The sequence below is a fragment of the Micromys minutus genome (assembly GCF_963924665.1).
Source record: "Micromys minutus genome assembly, chromosome: 6".
Classification (NCBI taxonomy): Eukaryota; Metazoa; Chordata; class Mammalia; order Rodentia; family Muridae; genus Micromys; species Micromys minutus.
This window is the reverse complement of record NC_137975.1, coordinates 70,362,967-70,383,347: the sequence shown is the minus strand read 5'-3', so window position 1 is coordinate 70,383,347 and position 20,381 is coordinate 70,362,967. Positions and strand designations below refer to the sequence as shown.

Here is a 20,381-nt window from a genome sequence, read left to right as displayed (position 1 = left end):
TATGCTTAATCTTTACACACCAAGAAAATTTTGACTATTTCCAGGTTACATCTTGTTTTACATGTTCTTTATGCTCAGTGTAACTATTAAGATTTTAATGCACACTATCAATCCTTAAAAAAAAATCAAATACTGACAAAAATGTATTTGTATACTTTTATGCAAAAATGCTTAAAACCTGTAAATTTATCTTTGTTTTTAAAAATAAAGTTGTTCAATTTAAAAGAAAAAAGAAAGAGAAAAGGAGAATAGTTATGCATGTCTAAATGCATTAGTGTTCTATTGATGTGATAAAAAGCCATAACCAGGGCAACTCATAAAGGGAAGAGTTTAACTGGGCTTACATTTCTGGGGCTAGGTTAGCTTTTTTTTCAGTGCTTGGCTTTTTTTTTCAAAGGTTTGATAGTGTGTATTAAGGTCTTACTAGTTACAATGAGCAAAAAGTACATGTAAAACAGGATGTAACCCGGTATTAGTCAACGTTTTCTTGGCGTGTAAGGATTGAGCATAATGTCTTTTTTTTTCTCTTGAACTTCACGCAGTCTGTGAGCTGTTTCTGGGGGGTTCAGAGCTTTCTGGGGTTAGTATCCCATTATCAGTGACTGCATATTATGTCTGTTCTTTTGTGACTGGGTTATCTCACTCAGGATGATATTCTCTAGATGCAGCCATTTTCTTAAGAATTTGGTTAAGTCATTGTTTCTGGTGGCTGAGTAGTATTCCATTGTGTATATGTACCACAATTTTTGTATCCATTCATCTACTGAAGGACATCTGGGTTCTTTCCAGCTTCTGGCTATTATAAATAGGGCTGCTATGAACATTGTGGTGCATACGTCTTTGTTGTATATTGGAGTGTCTCTGGGGCTAGGTTAGCATTTTGATGGCACAGTGAGGACATGGCAGCAGGACACGGGAGCAGGAGCTGAGACATTACATTTGATCCATCTGCAGGGAGCATAGAGCACAATGGCAATGACACAAGTCTTTCGAATTCTCTAACCTTGCCCCCAGTGACACACCTCCTCATCCTTCCCAAACAGTTCCACCAACTGAGGACCTGGTACTCAAACATATGAGCCCATAGGGCTTCATTCAAACCACTACATCATGTATGTTTCCAATTCTTCAATATGCGGATATTACTGTCATTACAGATACTGCCTATCGATCCTAATGTCCTACAGAAGACCCAGCAGTAAGGGCTCAGGCAAAAAAAGAGTGAGTGGAAAGGGGACCTCTGTGTGACAAGGAACATTCTATGCACAATACAAATACCTTGGTAGCTCATCCCTTTAAACCACATGGCCAAACTGCTGCATCAGCAATTGGATACAGGCCACTACAGTAACTTCCAACCTGTCCATTTCACCTTGTGAAAACAACACTTGAAATGAAATGTTTCTAAAGAAAAGGTGACAAAGGAGAAATGTGTTTTCTAAACAAAACCAACAATTTCAATGAACTGTGGGCTTTTTTTATTTTATTAACTGCTTTGCTTGGGGCAATTGTAGCAAAGTGTGTTACTTAAAGATAAAGCAAGGACTTAAGGCTTAAAAACAAATGAGCTCTTGGACTGTTTCCCCACTGGCTAGAAAAATAAGATGCTGGTGAGAAAGCAGAGCATTGCATTGCAAAGCTGAGAGAGGGGCGTGTTGCTGAAATTAGCTCAGCTCTCTGAATTTAGGGCTGTCTCAAATAGCAACTGCTCTCGGCACCAGACAGTACAATAAAAGGCAGACACATGTACACAGCACACACAGTTCTCACACACAACTGACTTTGTATGAAACGGCTCGCATCATCCATGAAGGTGTTCTTTTATTTCTGTTTTACTATACCACTGGAAAAGGCCCTTGAGGACCTTAATGGGCATGCTTGGGATTCCTCTGATCCTCCCGTTGATCTAGAATTCCTCTTGCCTGGTTCACCCACAGTGGCCACTAGCTCAGGAGGGTAATGGACAGCTGTCAGCTCTGCATGGATAGATTTGAGGCCCTCACTAGTACTCTATGAGAACAGTGAGTGAAGGATCTGCTTCCAACTATGGTCCATCCTCAAACCTATCTTCTCCAAGCATGATGAGAAAAAAAAAAAAAAAGAAAGAAAGAAAGAAAGAAAAAAAAGAAAAAAGAAAGAAAGATGTACATCTAAAGCTAATCTCATCTCAACTTAAAAAAAACTAAAAATCTCTTTTAAGAAAATGTGGATTACATGGTATGAAGCACACACACACACACACACACACACACACACACATACACACATACACACACACACACACACACACACACACATACACATTTCAGGGTTAAGATTCTAGGTTGCATTCATATTCTTAGAAACCCATTTCTAAAATAACAGTTTAGTTTTAGCAAACATCAAATATAGCCCAACAATCATCAGTTCATTCATTCCATAAGCATCTCCTAAAACTTACTATAGTCAAATGTAGTGAAAGGGAAAATGAGCATTGCACAGAAGAAATGAGGGACTCTCATAAGAGACAAGTGAATAGAAGGACATTTGAAGCAGAGAGACAGTCCCGTGGAATACAGTCTACAGAGAGTAGAGTTTGTCAGAACTCTGTGATTTGAAAAACAGTCCCTCCTGTGTGCTGAGGATGTGTTCTAACGTACAGGCATGGCATGAAACGTTTGACTTTTATCATATACTAAAATCTCCAGTATTCTCTGAAGCCAACTGCTTTCTAGAACTTACACATGAGCATCCATTACAGGATCTAAGCGACATTCCAACAAGCAATGAATTTAAATGTTGGAAACTCAATGGTCCTCTAGTAAGACTGCTTTTTTGTTTTATTTAATGCCATCATTGTTAAATAATTGTGAAGAGGCTACTGGAATCGCAAAGACATGTTTGGAGCTTGAAGCAGGACAGAGCTGAACTTCTATAAGCTGTAGCCAAGTCCTTACCTGCAGTCTCAACAGCTTTTTTGTTTTATGTTGTTTTGTTTCTCAGAAATACTGGTACATTCAGAACTCCCAGAGAAAAGGGACAGGCTGGGTGTCTTTCTTTCTACAGCTAGATGTGTCTTTCCAGGAAAGAGAATCAACGATTCTCAGAAGGTTCTGTGTTTTCCCCGAATGGCTGAGGCGGAGGCTCACATACCTATGTACAAGGTTGCAGATGCTCTCAGGACCAGGAAGGCAGAGGCAGCTCATCAGAACACCTGTGACTAAAGGAAAATGTGCTGCGTGCAAGGAGTTCTCAGTTCAAACATGGTGCCTCCTTATCTGGACCAAATAGACATGTGCAGAATATACTTACAGCTTCCTTTTGCTATCTATTTTAAAGTTGTCACCTTTTCTAAATGTGCCACCTTGAAAAAAAACCCTGACATCCAAACAAATTAAAATAGCTAACATTTAATTCTGTAGAAATACCAAAAACTGTGCCAATTTTATTCAGCTTATGCTTCCACATTGCTGTTCATCACCAGAGGAAGTCAGGACTGGAACTCAAGCAGGTCAGGAAGCAGGAGCTGATGCAGAGGCCATGGAGGGATGTCATTTACTGGCTTGCTTCCCCTGGCTTGCTCAACCTGATTTCTTAAAAATCCCAGGTCTACCAGCCCAGGGATAGCACCACCCACAATGGGCTGGGCCCTCCCCTCTTGATCACTAGGTGAGAAAATGCCTTACAGCTGGATCTCAAGGGTGGTTCCTTTCTCTGTGATAACTCCAGCTTGTGTCAAGTTGACACAAAACCTGCCAGTACAATAATGAAGAGCAACGTGGAGAAGAAAGTTTATTTTGTCCCACAGCTCACAGTCCATCATAAGAGGGAGCTGATACAACCAAAGAGCGGGACTTCTTTATGGGATTTCTCTTCATGGCTTGCTCATCTTGCTTTTTCATACAACCCCAAAACCTGCCTAGAGGTAATACACCCACAGCAAGCTTAGTCCTCACACATCAATCATTATTCAAGTAAATCCTCCACAGGTATGCCCATGGTACAATCTGATAGAAGCAATTATATTCCCAGTTTTATTCAATTTATTTTCCTACTTCCTAGATGATCATGGTTTGTGTTAACCTGATAAAAACCTAACCCACACACTGGAGTACCACCTTCAGAAAAAAAAAAAAAATAGAGTTCTCACAGAACTCTAGTTATTTCCCAAGACAGTAGGTTTACAATTAGTATGAAAGAAGAACATACTTAGAAATAAAGTTAACAAGAATAAGATGTGTATACAAAAGACTATTGTTTATTGCCGAAAACTAAATAAAATAAATAAATGAGAAAACATTCTGTTTGTGGAATGAAGGTCCAAATGCTGTTAGTATAATAATCTTTCCTATATTCATTCAAAGTAGCCTTTATTCAAATATTCCTTCTGATTTTTGAAATAATTGTCAACTTGTTCCCAACACTGTTGGCTCCACAAAACATCTAAGGGAGCAAATACACTTTAAAAAAACAGTGTTGGGGGAGCTAATTATGCAATTTCAATGTAATACCATAAGGCAGCATGATACAGCTTTAAGAAAATGATGAGCACCAGGACTTGACCAATGTTAAGCCACTTGTCCTCATGTGCACATAGTCAGATGCCATTTGATAAAGTTACTTATACAATATGCTAGGGAACTGAAAATTTTTACAACAAATGATTCTGAGAAAAATTGTACATATGTGTGCCTCAAAATCCAATCAATCAAAAAACACAAAATAAAACAGGAAGATAATCACACCCCTCACACTCGGGTCCAAACTTTATCCCTAGAGCATCACATACCTAGTTTAAGGCTAAAACTACAAATTGAATTGAAGAACATCTTTGTGCCCTTGGACTACACAAAGACTTTTTAGACAAGACACTAATGGCACAAGTTACAAATAAAATTTTAAAGTGACAGTATTAACATATAAAACTTGGTCCTTCAACTTACACTAAGTAAATAAAAGACAAGATTTGTAAGTCAAGTACTTTCTAAAGGAATCGTATGGAGAATGTATAAAGAATTGTTGATATCAGAAGCCCAGGCTGGCCTCTAACAAGCTCTGTAGATGGGAGTGAGAGTGAGTTCTTGCTCTTTTGCCTTCATCCCATCTGGCATGACTGGCAGGCACTGCCAGGCCTAGCTTTGCACAATTCTTACATTGAGACATGTCAGTTTTTAGTACGTGTCAGATAAGTAGTACTGTACCATTTTATCTATTTAAAGTCACTAGGCAAAATTCACAGAGGCAAACTAAAGTAGATACAGTCTCAATAGACTTTATCTGTATAAAAAGGTTCTAATAGTAATCGTAAGTTTCCCAGAAATAAAAACAACCTGAGCCTAGATTGCCTTGCAGATGAATCCTCCCAACGTTTGAAAAATAAAATTAACAATAATCTTTTGAACTCTTGTAAAAACACAAGGGAGGAGAGAACACATCTCTATTGTCTTAAGCCTTCACTACCTAGATCAAAGTCAATAAAGGCATCCTGAGAAACTATGAAGCAATGTCTGCTGTGAAGAGTGGACACAAGCCTCAAGAAAACAATAATTAAAAAAAAAAATGTTTCCTGGAAAACAGAGAATCTTTCCTAATAGATCCAAATCTTCCTCTGAGTTTTGATCACTTCTTGTCTCCACTTCAAGCAATTTAATTATTTTTCATACCATAACAAAACAGACATAATGAGTAATTGCAAATATTTCTCCAACTCCTGCATCCACTGCTATCTTTAAAAAAAAAAGCCAACAGTTAGCCAGAATTTCATCTTCCTATGTCTGCTAAAATTCCTGTATCAACTAGCTCTGCTATTAAGACCGTTCTGTGTAGAATCAGATCACACAGCCTACATGATGTCATGCAAGCATCCAAGCATGTACCTCATTCCCAACAAGGAAGCCATTTGGTCTTTGACATACTTCCAGAAGTAACTGGAAGCCAATTTGGCTTCCAGAAAACTGAATGGTATCTTTGACATTTACGTAGGCTTTTTGAAGAATAGGGATATTCTAAAGCATCCTATGGGGCAGTGTTTACCGACTTCTCTACTACATTGGAGGCAAGTTTACTTAGCATCCATATTAGAATACCACAAGCTCATTAAAAAAAGAAGCTGAAAGTAAACACTCAACCTAAAAGCACTGTGCTGTGCAGAGAACCACCAAAAAAACATACTTAAATATGTCTGCTCGAGTCTTATTTAAGAAATTCTAATTTGGAAAAGTGGAATCTGGGGCTAAGAATCTGAGCAATTTTAGTCACACTACATGGAAGTAGTTTGTTCTCAGGTTCTTCCTGTGGTTAAGGAGTAATTGTGAACCAATGTGGATTCCCAATAGGGTTCTGAGATGTGGGTCGTATGTTAAACCTCACAGTTCAGGAACACTAATGATCCCAATGGACACAACCATTTTCTGTGAAGGATGAACGGTAAATCTAGAAACGTTTCCCTCATTGAACAGAGATACTAGGAAAGTAAATCTTGTACTATAGAATCTGTAGGTTAGGGAATCAGCACATTACATAGCAATGATTCAGATACTGAGGAACGTTAGATCAAGGGCATCACCTTGTTCTTCAACATTCTCGGCCATACTATCAAGAATGAGGAGAGCCTACAAAGCTTGGTCCATCTGTGATAGTTAAGAGTTTGCAACCATGATACGATATCATTGAGAAGACTACTTCAACTAGATTTTCCTCCCAACCTGTAAATCCTTTCATACTGACTATTCATAGATCTATGACCACTGTCTACTGGGTAAGCAAGGCAATGTCCACCAAAAACAAATTGGCACTAGCCTTGACAATGTTCATCCCCGCCCGCCACCTACTCCTTTTTCTCTTCTACATGAATGTGCCAAAATAACTGCATATACACACATACATAAACAGCTAATTAACCGTGAAGATTTCCAATGTGATCAAACCTTTTAGAGACAAAAATAGTCTTCCTATATGTGTAACATTTGAGAATTTTATTTTGAACGTCTGGTAGTTTAATGAAAGCTGCTTGAGTTGGAGTTTACTGCTTGGTAAAAAGGGGTTTTTATGACTACTAATTCAGAGAGTGAGCCATCTCTTGACCCACTGTCTTGACTGTGTGCCAGTGGGGCAAGTGTGCCCCTGAAGAACCCTTCAGTATATGAGCTGGAATCTTATTGCACTAAAGATCAGCTGTTACTAAGGTTGGAACATGTTAATTGTGTCTCTTTTGCATAGTTAATGTCTAAATGATGGAAGCTGTCAGAGTCAATATTTACAGTTAACTCTATACTCTATATTACAACTCCGATTTATGCTCAATGGATACAGGCAAAGAGCAAGAGTCATGGAGTATTTCCTGAGTCTATGTTTCCCTCATTTCTACCCTATGTATCCTAAAGATCTTAACTTAATATCAACCTTCTTCATCGAAAGGTTTCCAAGCCTCTGATTCTAGGATATTTCCCTGCATAGCAAACTATCTTTTCCCTTGTGAATTTTTTAATTTTTTATGAATAATGACGCAGTTTCTTTTATGTGTCAAGTTACAGGCTTCTTCTACTCCTGCAGTTCTGTGTGTATGTGGACGACAATTTAGTTGATGGCTTTCTTTCAAGTATAGGTATAAACTATAGAAAGTTCGTGTCCAGATCAACCACATAACCAAATGAATGTCACAATAAGAGAAAATTATGTTCAAATAATGCAGTATTATGTCTAAAATTCACATCTATACCATAACTTAAAAATTCTCAATTGCTTAAAATACAAAATCATCTGAAATCTTAAAAAATAAATGGCCTGAAAAGACTTGCTTTATGCAGTTACCATAAATACTTAATTTAATAATTATTAAATAATAATTATAAATAGCATTTACATTAATAAATATGAACTAAATTTATTATGGTTGACATTGTTGTTATTATTATTACTTATTGTTATAATTATTATTATTATTATTATTATTATTATTATTATTATTATTATTATTATTATTATAGATGGTATGTTTTTAGCAAGTGCCTTTCACACATTAGATTGTTTTTTGGGGGGAATCACAGATAAACTTTAATGACTAGTCAACTCTTGAGTAAAATGGTCTATTGTAGCATTATAAATCCCTTTTGATGACTCTTATGTGTGCAAAGCTATTGGTTGCTAAAATCATCAGAATGACAGTATTTATAAAGACATTGCAGAGGCTGCAGAGCAGGAGAAACTTGAGATGATCCTTCATATTATTTATGAATATAGTCTCACTCACTGTGTAGACGAGGCTGTTCAAGTGTCGAATTCTTAACAAATCTCCAACTGAAGTAAAAACTTTGGCTATGTTAACTTGGCAATAGGATAATTATTGATTGTATCAACCTAGCATCCTGTACTAGACAGGGTTAGATGCCATGACAGGGAGAATTTATTCAGTGCCTTGGGCATTTCATTAAATTAAAGACACTTTAATACAGGAAACGCATATGTGTTTACTAATATGTGCCATTGTCTTATATTCAAGTTTTTTCACTGATATATTAGGCTTTCAACTAAATAACTACATCAGAATAAGATGAAAATGACTAAAATGCTGGGTTCTGATTTTTATACATCTGTCCTACATAGTGTCAAGGTAATCAAGGCCACTAGGTGCTTATGGAGGAAAGACAACTTCAAACACAGAGCTTATCTGTGGCTTCATACAGCTTCCCAGATCGGAGCTGTTTCTGTGTGCAGGAAGTACAACTCCAGCTACAGAGAAGGCTTAAATTTAGACTGGGAATCAATAAGAATGCAGGCTTAGCATTTTCATGTTGAAAGGCAGCCCGCTAATGTATTCTCAGAAGTTGCAATTATTAGCACTTTAATTCTTCACAACACCATCTGTATGTATATGTTTATATGTACAGCATTGCAATCTTTTATAAGTATTATTGAACTCTCTGAGGACAGCATTTTCATCCTGCAATGTTCACCATTATTAAGAATGTTGGGAAAACTGTACTTATGACTTAGGAAGTTTTATATCTTCATTCCCTGGACAGAAACCTTTCAGGATACTCACTTCGTTAGGAGTTCTACTCAGATGACCTCTACTATAAAAGTCTAGAAAATGCTAATAACATTTGAATAATTATATGGAAAATTCTTGAAGAAGTGTTAAAAATACATAATTTAAAAAATACATGTTCTAATACTTAGTCTCTCCTTTTCAAAGTACTTCAAATTATTCTTTTATGTAAAACTTAATGATGTGTGTATACATATACATACATGGGTTATACACAAATATATTTGATTATACATATTATCAAAGTCTATATATGTTTTGCATGTGTGTACATATTACATATCAATATTCATAGGTCCCTCAAATAAGTCATGTTACAAAACATAATGGCCACACCCACTACTGTTGGAACATGACTTCCTGTGTTCCTAATTCTCAAGTCTGCTCATGCTGGAGAAGAAAGACGCATGAGCACATGGCTTTGTGGAAAGAAGATGGGTGTAGCCCTCGGTCCAATAAGAATGTCATAGTCACTATTATTTTCATTTTCACAATTTCAAATTCAACTAGATGGGGCGGGGCCATCTTAGCAGAGGACAGCCTGGCTTGTGATCCTGTAACAGAATGCCTGAAAGTATATGCTTTATAATGAACAGAGCTCTATTCTCACAGTTTCAGAGGTTGAGAAGTCTAAGGCAGAGGAGCTAGGGTATGGCCAGAGCCTTCATTTCATCTTTTATTATCCAGGTAGCAGAAGGCTGATGAAAGAGAGAGTGGGAGAGAGACAGAGAGAGAGACAGAGAGACAGACAGAGAGACAGAGACAGAGAGACCAATAGACCACAGACAGCTGCAAGCCCTAGTTAATTAGCATCCATCCATCCCTGAAACCAAATTTCGCATGACCTAAGCTCCTCCCATCAAACCCCTCCTCACAATTCTGCTGTTTGGGAATTAAGTTTCCAATATATGCTTTTTGGTGAACAATAGGTATTGGGAAGGAGTTAAAGGTTTGAAGTAGGCAACACCAGGGCCTTCGGGAAATTAGGCAAAATCATGAGGCGTTCCAGAAATTGAGTATTCTTAGTATCCGCAGACATAATCACAACCAGATAATCTATTCTTCTGTAGAAAAGACTCCTGACTCACAGAAAGAATATTCTAGGCAAACAAATGCACATATATATGCACAAATACTGGTAACCACTTTGTTCACACCTAATAATAAACCCAAATGTCACCATCAGCAAAGGAAGAATTCTCAGAAAACCCACATGCCACACTATTAGGCATGTGCTGGGAGACAACATATTTTTCTCATTTCACTCAACTGACACTAGAAAGAACCACATGAATCTATCAATATCTGACTGACTTATCAAAATGGAAATTCAACACAGTTCAACCTAATAATTACAAAGTTTCTATCATGGACAGGACACATAAAAATGATATATTTTCACAGAAGAACCAAGCAGACAAACAGCAAAATCCTTACAATTTCACAAAACTTGGAGGAAACGTGACATTTAAGGCTCCCTTAAGGTGATGTATTTACTGCTTGGTATGGTAGCATAATCGAGGGAGAAAATAATCACAAAATACGACAAAATACGACAACAGATGAATATATTTACATACAAGAAAAATACAAGGCGCACAAGGAGAAGCAACAGACTTTAAGAGACAAGTCTCTAAAGCAAACAAACAAAATTACCAATAATTGGCAAGTGAGGAAAAGATGCTCTTAACGGGACCAACACCAGGGGAATTAAAAAGCTTGAACACAAAAATACAAAGAACTGAAAGACAAGAGGACAGACCAGTGTCTAGAATGGCATAAGCCATTCAGCAACTTGATCTGGGGGCACGTGCGGATATCCATATGCAGACCCTCGGCAGCTGAGTTTATCTTTGCTACAGCATGCAATGTGTAAAAGAGGGCAGTGTGATGGCCCGGGTGCTGGTCTGTCACTTTCAAGTATGTATTCACACAGAAATCAATCAATAGCTGTAAAAGCATAATTTTTAAAAATCTTGTGGTTAGTAACAGATCAGAGCTAGAGGTTGGGGAGGACAGGAAAAGACACGGTTAAGTATTTCTTACTAATATTTGATTTAAGTAATGGGTACATTAATTTGATGAAAATTTTTAAATATGAAATGGTTAATGATTAAATACGTGGTGCTTATAAAACCCTCAATGGCAGCTTTCATCCTGCTAGCTCAGAACCTACTTTCTTCTGCACTCTGAAGTCTTTCTCTTTCTCCACTGTGAGTCCACACAGTTCAAGGCCTCCCAGTCCCCAGCTATTCTAGCAATGGCTTATGACTTGGGTCTAATCAACTATGGTCTTAGTCTTTAGTCATGGAAAAATTTCTCCTTTAGAGATAGATGCCAGATCCACTGAGGACAAGGGAATGTCACCACCTCCACCCCCCCAAAAAAAAATTCTGTGGAAACTCTGAAGGAAAGAAATGTGCTTTCCTGGAGCCACTAAGAGAAGGAAGTAGAAAGACTCCCAAGCCCTGACTACATGGAGGACTCAAATTTGTCTGGTGTTAATTGAAATATGGTACTGTGGGAGAGCAGCGTGCAAGCCCTGGACTGCTCAAGTGTAAAGCAGATTTGCTACAAATTCATTGTGTTGTCAACTTCTTTCTAATCTACATATGAGAGTTGTGAAGATATCTGCATTAAATAAGTTAAAATGTATAATACACATATATGTATACAATCATGCATGTGTAAGGATGCATAGGCATATAGCTTAATACATACAAATTAACATAGTAAAGATCATTCAAATGTCTATGCAAGGTCCAAATGTAAGTTATTGTCTAGTTTTATTATAAGTGGTTAAATTCCTCTTTTCTTTAAGTCAGTTTGAATTTTCTGACAGTCAGCAGGATCCTGACTTACCTCAAAGACGAGCCATACAGCCCAGTTGATAGATTAATGCATCCTGCCATAAACATAGACACTCATTATTATAAAAAGACCTTTTAAAAGTAAATGAAAAGGTAGAAAAATGTTTTTGCCTTAAAATTAGTAGCATCGTTGATCTTACATATAACAAGAAGGAGACTGTGAAAAAGGAGTCATAACATAAAATTTCACAGTGAGAATGAAGGGTAATGTAACAGTTCCGTTCTCAAAGTGTAAGCAAAAGGTATTAATAATAAACTACTTTTCCCAGTGATACATCTACATGTTATAGCTCAGTGTTGGCTCGTGTCCCATGGACTGATGGAAGGAAAAAAGTATAAATAGTCAGGAAGCAACTCAGCCATAATGAAAATATGTGTTTTCTTAGAATTTAACCTAAGGTCATGATTAAGATTGTGCACAGATATTCTTCATAATCTTACTGACTTGCATTTACATGAAGAAACAACTGAGAAATAATATGCAAAAGTGGAATTCATTAAAGTCTATATGCTCCCATATTAAATTCATTAAAGTCTATATGCTCCCATATTAAATTCATTAAAGTCTATATACTCCCATATTAAATTCATTAAAGTCTATATACTCCCATATTAAATTCATTAAAGTCTATATGCTCCCATATTAAATTCATTAAAGTCTATATGCTCCCATATTAAATTCATTAAAGTCTATATGCTCCCATATTAAATTCAGTCATTTATGTGCTGATGTAAAATATGTACACGGATGGAAGATTGTTCACAATTATAAAATGAAATAAATGACTTCACCAGCTGCATCATAAGCCTGTTCAGTAGTATAGACATGTGCACATGTATGTGTAAGCCTGTTCAGTCATAAAGACATGTACACATGTATATGTAAGCCTGCTCAGTCATATAGATAAGTCCACATGTATGTCAACCTTCCTTAATAAAATTTGCCTTAACAGAGCAAGGCGCCAAGGGTCTGGCAAACATGTCTGCATCTAATTAGTGAGATGGGGTATCTGCACTGGGAGGAAGAGAGCAAAGAAGCGGACAAGGGAACCAATTGGGAAATTCCAGCATGCACAGCTGCCAGGTGGGCTTTGCTGGGCAGCTGTATCCTCTCCCATATCTCACACCCCAGTGCTGCCCAGGTTCAAAGAGGGCGCAGAACCCCTCCTCTCAGATCCTGGGCATCTGAAGTTCCTTTCACAGTACAAGCACGATATATAAGCAATGATCTCAGGGAAGAAAATAGGAGACTTGAAGCCCTGTGAAAGGAACTATGAACCCCCAGTTTTAGAAGTAATATGCATTTGACCTTAAGCATGAAGAAATGGGTTTTCAACAGTTTGTACAGGCCAGGACGCTCTGTCAGAAACATTACAGCTCCCTTCATTTGTTTGGACCATATTAACAGCTGGTGACCTAGATTAATATGTGAAAAAGCAGACCATATCACAAAATTACTTCACAGATGGAAAGCCTAGTCGGCGAAAAGATTTTAAGTGATTATTTTAGGGGGAGGGGAACCTAAAAGTGGGTGAAATAAAATGTGGGAAAACGACGCCAAAGTCTTGTCCAAATCTCCTGTTTGGGAAACAGCTGATATCTGGCTATTACCTGGAAAGCGACCAGGGTTTCTTGTCTAATTCAGCTTCCGAGGGAGTGGCAGGGGGAGGATCCTGGAGTTCAGGATGAGCTTGAGTAGATATTAAAAGCAATACAATCCTCTTAGAGTGCTGGGAAGGCGCATGTGCGCAGGCAGAGAGGGCAACGGACAGCCACCTAGCCACCGAGCCTGGCAGAGTTCCTGCTCCTGCGCTCGGCCTTTGGGGCAACTCGAACTTCTAAAGCGGGCAAGGGTTGTCAGAGTGAGGAATGAGGAAAATCTGGTTTCCGGAAATAGAAGAAAGCGGCAGACATCCTCATCCCAGGGACAGGAATTAATGTCATATGAAGCAAACGCAGCTCTACTTACCACTAGCCCAGGTTGACTTTCAAATACAATATTCAAGCTCCAATACAAACGTCCTTTCCTCAGGACAAACGAAAACCTCATAGGGATCAGATACAGAAATCAGGGAAGCTAGAAAGGCCAGTGCCTGTAAAATGCACGCGCGCGCGCGCACACACACACACACACACACACACACACACACACACACGACTGTCCAGAGCTGGACTAGCTATAGATCACATCTCTCCTGAAGAGACATAAATTACAAAAGCTAATTTATTCCTAGGCTTGCAAAACACTGCGACCTCAGTGCCTCTGATGGGAGTAGGTTTGGTTTTGGTACTTCTTAAACAGAGAAACAAGCATTTTGTGCAGAGATGTGCAGAAAACCCCGAGGTCGAGGTTGTTTATTTTTGACCTTCCAGAGGGCATTGGCTTAAAAAAATGACACGGATACTTAGGGAGAAATGTGCATTCTCTTGAACTCCAGTTCACCAATTCACCACTGTACTAAGGTGTTGGTTGTTTATTATCCATCCCATTGGTCCACGCACATCTGGGGTGTCTTCTTTGCTTAAGTCGTTCGTTTCGACCGACCTCACTCAAATAACCACAACACCCCCACCCATGAAGAGATGCGACAATCTCCCTCCCGGATCTGCGGTCGTGGACGCCTGAGCCGCTTGCGGGAGAGCTTGGGCTCAGGAGGTGCGGCGCGGAGAGATGGAGGCTCCCAGAAACGCAGAGCGCTCGGGGTGCAGCCAGAGAGCAGCTGCACCTGCCACCCGTGGTCCCCGGAGGCGTGCCCAAGAGAGTGGCCACCCTGGGTGGACTCTGGGAGTCTGGAGCACTCAGTGACTGGGGAAGGGGGGGTGAGGTCTGCGGGTTCCCGGCGTATCCACTGCGGGGCTCTGCCCACGCTGCCTGAATGGATCCTGCCCAGCTGCAGTCGCTGGGAGCAGACAGGGGACTCCTCCACCCGGCGCTTGCTCAGGCTTAGCAGCATCGCGCACCTGAACCCGGGGCCCTGCAGCCAGGCGAGCACTGCCATCGGCTCCCGCCCCGCCTCGCGCCACCTGCCCCGCAGCCCGCCGCCCTCCGCTGCTGACCTTTTCCTGCGCCCGGTTGAGCCGCTTTTGCACGTTTTTGGCGAAGATGCCCGTCTTGATGTCGGCCATGGCTGCTGCGGTCCGCGGAGCTGGAAGAGCAGAGCCGGCAGCGGCGCGGAGGAGCCCAGGAGAGGAGGAGGAGGAGGAGCAGGAGGAGGAGCAGTTGATGCGTGAGGAGCAGAGGAGGCAACGGGTGAGGGAGGGGCGCGGCGACAGGACCGGCTTAAAGAGATAGAGCCTAGGTCGGCCACTAGGGGTGACAGAGCCAGTAGTGAGGTGCAGGGAAAGAGGGAAGAAGCCAAATGCCAAGTGTCAGAAAGAGATAAAGATGGAAGACTATCCTCCATCCCAGGGCCTGGAGGCAGCTGGGGTTAGGGGGAGGGGGGTGCACGGCTAACAGGTTTGCGACGACGAGGAAAGTCAAAAGGCTTTTTGACTATTCTGTACCCCCAATTAAAGATCAGGAGGAGGTGGGGAGGAGTCTGCAAGGCTCTAAAAAAACACCAAATGACAGCCCCCTCAAAACATCTTGAGAGAAAGAAAGAATCCATCCACCCTCCAGAGGCTCAAACCTCTGTGTGTGTGTGTGTGTGTGTGTGTGTGTGTGTGTGTGTGTGTGTGTCTGTTGCAAGGGGTGGGGTGGGGTGGCTGAGGTGGTGGGAAGTCCCTGCATGGCCACTTTCAAGAGAGAAGGGGTATAGAAGCCACTGTGACACTTGGGAGTGGGGAAGCCCATGTTGAGAAGGGTCAGCGTCCACACACACGTGCTGCACGCTGCCCGCTCGCAGATCCCTGCGTTACAAACACCCTGGCACAACAGTTTTCCCAACAAACAGTAAATGAGACTAGCAGTCAGGACTTTTAGATCTCCAGGTCGACGGAGGCCCCCTTAGAAACCTTCAGTCAGTTGTGTTCGTTAGTCGTTCTGGGAGAGAAAGTCTCTCTATGTAATCTTGCTGACTAAGCCAACTGTCGAAAGCAAGAAAGGGGGAGAGGAGACAAAGTTATATTTTTATTGAGAGTCAACACACAACGTTCACACTTTAAATTCCTAACTAGGGTCCTAAGCCTGTCTCCTCGTGGTTGCTCATCTGTGGCCCAAATCATAGCTAAAGGACAGGTTCAGTCTCTAACAGTAGTCTCTGGTTCAACCCTGGGCTGACCCTCCAGCCACAGGACAGGGTCTCTCTTGATGTCCAAAGTGGAGCCTTGCTCTTATAATCCATCCACTGGCCGTCATCTGTGCCTGTGTCCGGTTATCCTGAGTGAGTGTTGTCACTGGGTTCTGGTTGTCAGCTGTGTGCGGCCTTGGGTGTAGTGCCGAATTTGGGCTCCTCACTAAGCTAATTTTACTTGTCTATAAGCCACCCCACCCCCACCTCTCATGCTTGTTACAATGGCTGCCCTGGAACTTGCTATGGAGACCAGGCTGTCCTCAAACTCACACAGATCTGCCTTCCTCTGCAGATCTGTGGGATTAAAGCTGGCCCCTTCCGGGGTTTTTAACAGAAAGATATGTCCTCTGTGCACCTGGGGAAGGCAAGGCAGTAGAGGAGCTCCAGAAGCCGCTGACAACAGGCGATGTCTTGGTTTTCAGGTTCATTTGGGGTTCCATGAGTAGAGAAAGAAAGGTGGCATCTGACAGTCACACGTCAGAGGTCGAGCAGGCACCAACACACGTGAATATCCAGCTCCTCCTCTAAAGCTACTTAGGTGGTCTCTAGTGTTCTTCTTCTGTGAACTACAGTTCCAGTGTCTTGGCTTTGGGATGACGCTATTGCCACTTGAATGCAGAAGATGTGATGTAAGACCGTGTGCCAGCTGACAGGCTCAGCCTTGAGAAGCTACACAGACTGTGCACTCTGTGGAGCCCTCTGTAGCCAAATAGGAAACCCAACTACCCGGATACTAAAATGAAACAAGAACTAACAGTGGCTCTGGAGCGGCCATATGGAAAGGGAAGGGTTTGAGTGCATTGGTGAGGGAAACATGAATATCCCAATTATTCCACCAACTCCCTGACTGAATACAGTCAGTCACTCACACACACACACACACACACACACACACACACACACACACACCTGTCTGAATACAGTCACACACACACACACACACACACACACACACATACCTGTCTGAATACAGTCACACACACACATACCTGGCTGAATACAGTCACACACACACACACACACACACACACACACACACACACACATACCTGGGTGAATACAGTCACATACATACCTGGCTGAATACAGTCACACACACACACACACACACACACATACCTGGCTGAATACAGTCACAGACACACACACACACACACACACACAACCAAGCCCTGCAGAAGAGCTGTATAGTAGCTCCAAGTCCAGAATACAGAATGGTAAATAAACTCCACTATTTTATACACAGTAAGCACCTTGAATAGCTAATCTGTTTTCATGACTTTTCCTTAGGATTATCGGTTGGTCCAATTTGCCTGGTAATGAATTGAGTCCCAGGATACAAGACTCCCGATGCTAACATTGGGAGGTATTGGGCAGAGCAAGGAGGGTTGGCTCCCTGTTTGGAGAATTCCACATGAATTCAAGTTTACCTTATAGAGAAATGAGGAAAACCCTGAACGTTGCCCTTGGTCAACATTCAGTGACAAAGACAACTCAGAAAAGTGGAATTTTTAGTAAGTTCTCTCTAGTGAAGGAAAAGGGATTAAGAACTTTAGCTCTGCCCCAAGCTATTGACTGTGAGAAAACAACCTTAACAATGACAGAAAGGACCAGAATGCACTGGAGTTTATAAGTTCATGGTCACAGTATCAGTGCCTGCACCCTCTGTGCTCTGGCAGTGAGCTGACCTCAACTCCCTCTGTAGATAACAATGTTCTCTCTTTACAAAGAGGGAAGAGTCATTGCAACTGCCAGCTGTACTTTTCCCAAAGCTGTCAGCCCTCAACACAAGCACCCTTTGTCTCTCTTGCATTATCTTCCAGCCAAATCCTGAGACCTCAGCATTTATCACCTGAAATAAAATGTCAAATTATTAACATTTCTTATTATTTGGGTGCCCAGTTCGAGTTCTGTAGGAGGAGTCTTGTAATTTCCTGATAATTTCAATCAAAAGGCAGGACGGGTGTTTAATGTTAAACAGTTGTTAGGTGCAAACTTTTCGCAGTTTACCTATGGTAGATGGGTATGTATTTGCAAGTTGCCATGGGACTTGTTCTCAGTGCTCTGGATTGCTGACTAAGCACTCTAGCTGGTGCTTAGGTTTTGTAAATAGTTGAAAATCCCACTAGCCTGGATCATGGGCTTTATGTTGCCAGGCACCCATTGTGCCAGAGATCAGAGACACTTTTTAAGTAGAGTGAACCTGGGATTCCTGGATTATTTTCGAGTTTCACATTAGAACTTTATCTCTGACCCTGCCTGCTCTGCCGCTCCCTATAGGTTTGATGCATCTGCCTGTGGTAGAACAGTTCTGGAATGTCATTGGGGGCTTCCCTCTCTTGCTCTTCAGACCATTGTTAGTACAGGATCAGAGCCTTGGCCACGCCTTTTCACAATGGTCATGCTTGCCCCCAAGTTGTGAAGACAGACAGCTTTGGTGCCTTTTTTGGTTTGCCTCTGGGACTTTCTCCTGCCTCTCTGACCTTTTTCTTCTACAGTTGCATTTATATTTAAGCATCACATCTAGTTCACTGGGGTTTTGTGGTTCCTCTGCAAGATGATTGAGTCCTCAGAGGCAGGGTGTGAAACAAGGGGTGTGAGCATGTCATTGGCTCCCCCTAGATTCTGAGACTCCTGACTCCCAATTTTTGTTGGTGCATCAGCTCTTTTGTGCTGTGAAATTGTGCATGTCACGTGCACACTTTGAAGTCAGAGTTTGTAGGAAAAGTATAATAGTTAGACCTCACTATGGAAAATCCCAGAGTCAAGGCTGGGAGTTCTTTCATCTCGTGTTTGGCACTCATACCATGAGCCTGACTCCAAACTGATGACACCATTTTCTTCTTGGGTTTCTTGCAATGATGATGATACTTTTCTTAAGTACCTATTTTTTTTTCCATTTGCTTTACTCTTATCCCCTCTCCCTTTTTTCTCCTCTACACTTCTGATACTGGACACCTGACTCCTCTACACTTCATCTGGATAAAGAGCTGAAGTGTGCCTTCTTTCAGTTCTGTGCTTTTAATAGAGTTGTACCCCTAGGGTTCCACGGGCCATTGAGGTAGGTCCTGTGTTTTAATACTGTCTCTAACATTTCATTGTACACCTTTGCTTTCATTTTATTCCTTGTAACTTAAGATACTAGATTGTAGTTTAGCCATTACTGACTTTCCTTTATTTGAAACAGAATAGTTTTCTTACACAGCTGATTTTGAAGGATGAGAGAAGTTTCAGGCCTCATGGCTGTTCTGTTTTACAGGAACCATTTTTCTAGCTCAGACAACTGAGAATAACTAGATCATCTGGAGATCTTGCCTGCATAACTATAGAATTGGGTTGTTTCTTAGGTCATAAGCCTTGTGGGGCTCTAACAGGCAAAGGTCTTTGTGGGTACAGATCTGAAAGATAATATATTGTGTATTAAAGTGTTAGTTGGTGTAAAAAGTTAAAAGTCTTAGTACAATAAATTAAAAAAATTGTCTTCTGTAAAATAAAACAAAACAACACAGTCTCTAAACTTGGCATACCAGAGGTGTGTCAATGTTCACAGAATACATAAATCTAGTTTACCAAATATTAAATGCAGTCAAGAGAAATCTTCAAACTATGTGCAAGTTTTCCATAATGCTACTAGAATGAAGCAAAGTACGTAGGTCGAGTTTTATGTCTTCAAGCATTTTATGATACATAGTGGTATTTTTTTCATAATCTTAAGACTTAAATATTCTTGTGATATGGGCATCTTGTTGTAGAGGGTGTTGGATGCCCATAACCAACCATGAGGCCAGCCCTTTGCTCCACAGATGTCCTCAGTGCATTTCTCAGAAACACAGAACTCCTTAGAGCACGTGCAAGGCCATAGCACCAGAGGGACTCACTGGTTTCATGTAATAGGCAAATGGTGAGACTGTGCTTTTATGCATTCTGTCTTCATTCGGACACAACTGGGCAGGACCACAGTTTTCTAAGGACTTAAGACTCTTTTTGGTGTAGGATAAACACTTTTGTTCTTAACCAGTCAAGGAAAAAATGCTACTCACTCAACCAATTATAAGTTTACTGTTTATGAAAATTTAACCACAGCTCTTTCCAATTTCTGTAGTAAACCTACATATTTCGTTGTTTTTATATCAATTTACCTTGTAATTTGAGAAGATAAAATAGCTTTTAATATTTATAAAAAGTTTTCCAAAGGCATCATCACTTCAACTTCAGAAGACAGAATTCCATACCAAATCCTTATTTCTAATTCAT

General features: G+C 40.7%; 1 protein-coding gene across 12 annotated transcripts in view; it reads right to left on the bottom strand.

Annotated features, from left to right (window-relative positions):
- Positions 1–15,021, bottom strand: part of AMPH (amphiphysin) — a gene marked incomplete at both ends in the record, with an annotated part of 190,289 nt that extends 175,268 nt beyond the window's left edge. For all 12 annotated transcript variants that reach the window (XM_080918609.1, XM_080918601.1, XM_080918605.1 and 9 more), the window contains one exon: positions 14,953–15,021. In XM_080918609.1, coding sequence (XP_080774735.1) covers positions 14,953–15,021 — 69 coding nt within the window. The remainder of the gene's footprint in view (positions 1–14,952) is intronic.
- Between the last annotated feature and the right edge of the window lie 5,360 nt (positions 15,022–20,381).